This window comes from Zingiber officinale, chromosome 9B, assembly GCF_018446385.1.
Source record: "Zingiber officinale cultivar Zhangliang chromosome 9B, Zo_v1.1, whole genome shotgun sequence".
In the NCBI taxonomy this organism is placed as follows: Eukaryota; Viridiplantae; Streptophyta; class Magnoliopsida; order Zingiberales; family Zingiberaceae; genus Zingiber; species Zingiber officinale.
In genome coordinates, this window is record NC_056003.1 from 26,351,934 (window position 1) to 26,357,677 (window position 5,744).

At 35.6% G+C, this 5,744-nt stretch overlaps 1 protein-coding gene across 1 annotated transcript; it reads left to right on the top strand.

Moving 5' to 3' along the window:
- The first annotated feature begins 2,233 nt into the window (after positions 1–2,233).
- On the top strand, positions 2,234–5,511 carry LOC122024607 (B-box zinc finger protein 22-like). Its single transcript, XM_042583263.1, has 3 exons — positions 2,234–2,515; positions 2,680–2,975; positions 4,918–5,511. The coding sequence occupies exons 2-3, from the start codon at positions 2,760–2,762 to the stop codon at positions 5,320–5,322; spliced, it is 621 nt and encodes a 206-aa protein (XP_042439197.1). The 5' UTR covers positions 2,234–2,515; positions 2,680–2,759; the 3' UTR covers positions 5,323–5,511.
- Positions 5,512–5,744: the final 233 nt, after the last annotated feature.

Here is a 5,744-nt window from a genome sequence, read left to right on the forward strand (position 1 = left end):
ACACGAATATACATGTTATATTAATGAACCTTCTCTCCCTCCCAAATAAAAAGAATATAAATACTTTACTTCTCCTTCATTTTCTTCTATTCCCCTTCTAATAATAAACTTTCGCTCATTCCATCTAAACAAAGGGTTAAATTACAATCAATTTTACAGAAGTATAAGACTAATAATATCAAATATCAATTAAAACTAACAATACCTTCATGTTCGTAAGTACGTGACACGGTTCATTTGATCCTTTCTCTGGACCGATCTAATTTATAAATATGCAATTAAAGTAATAAATTGAATATAACGATGTCAAAAATCAATCCGATCGATTAATCTGATCCAAGTCGATCTAGACAATATCAAGTCAGGGTTGAAAGTTTTTAGATTTAGATTAAGTATTTTTGAGTTGTGTTAGGATCGGATTGATTTCGGATTAATTTAAAATTTAGAAGTTTTTTTCAGAATCGAATCAAATTTTGTTTAGAAATTAAAAGGCTTGTACGTTAATATGATCAGAATCGAATCAAGTTAGGGTTGAAGGTTAATATGATAATAATAATAATAAAATATTGACATAAATTAAAGAATTATAAAAATAATAATAATAATAATAAATCAGATCAGTTGGATTATTCGGATTTTAGATTTTTAGATTGTGTTAAATTAAATTCAGATTGAATTTTTTTAATATAATATTCTCCTAATTCACTTGGGCTATGTTTACTCTAGAGGGTGGATGAGGAAAGGAAAGGAATCAATGATAGAAAGTTATCTTTGGAGGAAAAGAAAAGAAAGGGTGAAGAAATCTTTTCCTTTGCACACTTGTTTATCTTGATAGAGGAAGGTGAATACTTATGATGTAATTTTGTAAATAAAAAAGGGTGCACGCGTCATTTTTTTTGGTACATAGTGTAATTTTGTGAGTTAAAAAGGATACATGCGTCATTTTTTTTTTGTATATGGTGTAATTTTGTGAATGTAAAAGGGATACATGCGTCATTTTTTTTTCCATCCGTTGCTTTCCATCCGATTTTGAGGTGATTGATTTTGGCTCCAAAATTATCCGCGGATGGATTACATTACTTTTCCTTCGGAAAATTTTAATGAAGTAAACGACAGAAACTTTTCCACCGTGGAAACTTTTCCTTAGTTTTACTTTCCACTCTCCCAAGTAAACAGAGCCTTAATCACCTAAACTGACACCTCTAATTGCAATATGAAGCGAGCATTCTTTAGCTACGGCAATATTAGAGGTGCTTATAACATTCTATAAATAATTAAAAATAATAATAATCTTAATTAGTCTCATTAATTATTTCTGGAGTGATCAGTTTGATCCCACGAAAGTTTTCCACCGACCACCAGGATAAATCGGGAAGCGCACGTCAATTCAGAAATCCAACATTCTTTGATTACGCCCTCCATTTGGAGGAAATTTTTTTACAAATACATCGTAATTGAAGTTCAAATCGTGAATATTTAAGTGACTATTTGAATATCTTATCGTGACATCGTGACCCCGGGAACCTATAAATAATTTATAAGTCGTTACAAAGAGAAGCTAAATTCTAATAAATTTTCAAAAATTGTATTTATTTTCTTTTTTTTAAAAAAAAAATACATCAATTCTAATGGGGTTTTCTTAAACGGTTCAAAGACAAATGTTAAGCGGAAGAAAACAAAATTAATAAATTATGAAAAGTGGGGCCCACACAATCCATAAATTTTAGCTGTCATGTGATTATACGAATAATTTCATAAGGGGAAAATGAAAATAAAAAAATTACCTATCATTTTTGGAAAGAAAACATGCCCCACGAGAAATAGTAATACTCGTGCACTGTTTTTTTTAATCACATGGTGATTTTATTAACTAAATAATTAAATAACAAAATGAGAAAAAATACATAAATTAAAAGAACACGTTTTATTTATATTATTAAAATATTTTTTATTCTATTAAACAATTTTAATAAATAGTAGTTTAAAATATAAGATGTTATTTTAATAATTTTAAAATGAACAATGCTTTTAATAGATATGGATAATGAAGGATTTTTTTTAAAAAAAAAACTATCTGTAGAAAATTAATTAAATAATAAAGTGAAGAAAATTCTGTTGTAATCTTATTTATTTAATTAAATAAAATTAAGTGAAGGGAAAAAACGGCATCGGTGACCGACTCTCACCGTTACTTTCCCTGTCGCTCGAAAAAATCTCTTACTTTTTTGTCGCTTCCTTTTTCACAGTCGCCAGTCTCTTCCTTCCCCACCCAAATCGACGCTATAACTCCTCTTTTTCTTCCAATCCCTAGCCCGGCCTCCTCGACATCGCCGCAAGGCTGTTGGCTGACGGTGGGACGTTGGAGGCATTGGAGTTCTCGCAGACCAGAGCTGTGATTATGAGGTGTGGAGGCCTGCTTGCTTCGTGGTCTGGAACCGATTTCAGTTCTCCTTTGGTTTGATTTGGCTGAAGGAAGAGCAGCAGAGCAGTGCGCGAGGCGCAATATCTTTGCTAGGTTTTTCTCGTTTTCTTTTTCTTCTTCCTCTTCTTCTTCAGTTGAAAGATTATTTCCAAAGTGAAAGGATTCTTGCAACGGAAACTAAAAATCGTATTTTGATCTGCTGATCCGGAAAAAAAATCGTTTTTATTTTTTTATGGATCTACTTGCTTGTTGGTCAGGCTAAGAAAGCGTCGATCGCCAGGAAGGTGATGCTTGGTTGGTCGGGCGGAGGGGAGGAGGAGGAGGAGAGAGGTCTTCCATGAAGGTACTGTGCGATGTATGCGAGAGGGCGGCCGCGGCAGTAGTTTGCTGCGCGGACGAGGCAGCGCTCTGTTGGAACTGCGACGAGAAGGTCCATGCCGCCAACAAGCTCGCCGGGAAGCACCAGCGAGTGCCTCTGCTCTTCTCCAGCTCCAACTCTGATTTGTCTTCTTCTAATTCACCTTTGCGAATCCCGACTTGTGATATCTGTCAGGTTGGTTGATCTCTCAATATTTTGCTATTTGCCACAGTCATGATCGATGGTTATTCTCCATGCCTTTGGCGCAGAGTTCTCTAGTTTGGCAAGTGCTAATTTGGTGCTTTACATTGCATATTTTTTAGTTTGATATCTATCGATTTTCTTAAAACAAAATTATCTTGGTTTCTTTCCTTGAAGTGATAACTTTGCTTAATCAAACTTCATTGTTTCATATCATCCTTTGTTAAGACTTTTTCCTCTAGTCATGCTTAATGGTCCTTTTGACATCCTTTGCCAAAGAGTTATGTTGTACCAATTTAAACTACTTCGATAGAGACCCACATTACCCTGTCCCATGCCACCCACATGAAGTGGATGGGATGTAATAATCATAATTGTCGGTGGGGCGGGGCAGAGATGGAGTGAGTATTTTTCTCCCCTTCCCTATCGCATTTTGCATGACTTGCTCTTAAAATTCTAGGTAACTTAGTATTTCTAGTTCTTTAACTCCTCTAATCTCGCTCTCCCTCATCATGCCCCACTAGTCATGTGGATCAGAAGTGTTTGTATGTGCTAATCTTGCACTTGTGGCAAGACAGCATTTAAAATTTTGATATGTTTGGTTTCTCATTTTATTTCGGTTTTATTTTTAAGAAAATCGAACTGTTTCTTAATTATTTTTTAGAAGAAACAATTTATTTGGTGTAACAGTGCATGTATTTATATATTCCTTCAAAAAAAACTTAGATGCTTCCATCTTTTGCAAAGATTCAGCCTTCATTCTTGATATTTTTCCTGTTTTCTCTTTTTTAATTATCCAATGTACTTGGATGGATGTTTTGTCTTATGACTCGTACCTTGATAATGTTAGGCAACTCGTCTTTGAGGATGTTAAAGTTCAATATTTATCAGCTAAGATCAGGATTTTCAGCCATGTTCTTTGCATGCTCTTTATTTTCGAGGTTACTTCATTTTGGTGTGGTAGGTAAGAAGTCATTTGCCTAGCCTCTTTGATTGATAGGTCTTCGTCTCCTTTTAAACCTCAAGTACAATTCTTTTGGCTCGCTACAAAGAGGCAATCAGCCTTCACGTTTTAAAATCTAAATATTTTCCTTTGAAAGGAAAACATGAATTCCTTTGCGTGATGATATTAAGCTTATGGAAGTTCTAAGATAGTTACTGATAACATATAAGTAAACCTATTTAGGCTGATTTTGTTTTCAGACATGAACTTGCGGTAGACTAAAACATAGTTAAAAATTCAATGTGCCATGTTGAATTTAGATGAGTTAATCAGAAATGAAATAAGAAAAGGAAAATAAGGGTCTATTAAAGCTGTTCATGACAGCAAGTGGCTTCGTAAATACTGTCCTGTGTCTAGATAGGCAGTTGGCAGAAATAAGCCTTCATAAATACCGTTGACAAAAGGTTGCATAACTCGACTACCTTCTTGGCGAAAGCATCTGCTCAATTTTCATTTTTGTGTTGGTGATATTACTAACAAAGAACAGTTACTGCAACTTCGATTGATCATATTTAAGAGAATAATTGAGATGGTATGACCATGCTGAAATATGCAACCAATACATTATATTGATCAGTTGAATCCACTAAAGGCAATGTGAGACATAGGAGACCAAAGGAAATTCTAGTTTATATAAACTAAATTTTCTTCGAGATCCAAATGTGGTAGACCCTAAGAGTTCATACTGGTATAGCTTATTGTTGTCAGCACAAACTACCTTTTCTTAGGCGATGTGTTCAACACCATGTTGAATGTTCCATGATGGTTATTTGATTCCCCTTATACTTTTGTTAGTTGTTAACTTTCTTGCAATTCTGTTAGTTGTTTCTGTATCGGCACTACTCTTAATTTTGTCGTGGCAGATGGAACTACATATGAAAGAACATTTGGCTTTTATCACTGAAACTACTAACTTTTGGTATTGCATTGCAGGAGAAACCCGGGTACTTCTTCTGCTTGGAGGACCGAGCACTGCTGTGCCGGCAGTGCGACGTGGGCATCCACACAGCCAGCCCTTACGTGTCATCGCATCAGCGTTTACTGATCACCGGTGTGAGAGTTGCACTTGAACACCATCTTGCTAGTGATGGTAACAAGAACAGCAGCTGCAGCAATGGCAACAACACGAGTAGCAACAGTAACAGCAACAGCAACAGCATCCCGCGAACACCAGTGGTCTCGGCCTCAGCCGATTCCAGTGCCAACAAGAAGCTTCCGGAGGCCACACCAGGGTACGCTGTGGAGGAGGGTTCAAGGCCGCAATGGCCATGGAATGACCTTCTCGACAACTTTGAATTCGATCCTTACGGGTTTTCAGAGCCCGGTTCCTCAAGTTGAAATTGATTGAGGAACAATTCATTCCTCGGTTTCCTTCAGCAAGTAAAATAAGAGTGATAGCCGAGTGACAGGCATATTAAAGTGTTCGTCTAAGATTGTTCTATTTAACGTCATTGTCTTGTTGATTCTCATGGTTGATATCGGTAAATTCGAATACTGGTGACTCAAACTGATGATTTATTGACCCTCTATACTAAGTTTGGTCGATCTACAATGATTTAGGTTGACTTACTAGGTTAGGTATTTGTTGGACAATCCATGGGAGATAATTAGAGATTTTTAGCTAAATAGAAATTACATAAAATTAATATTAGCTTATCTAGTGAGATGATCTGAGCATATATAATCTTAGGTTGTTTGTCTTGAAAGTTAGACCGAGCTATTAGGTTTTTCGGAAGATGGTTGATTTGTATCGTTGAGTC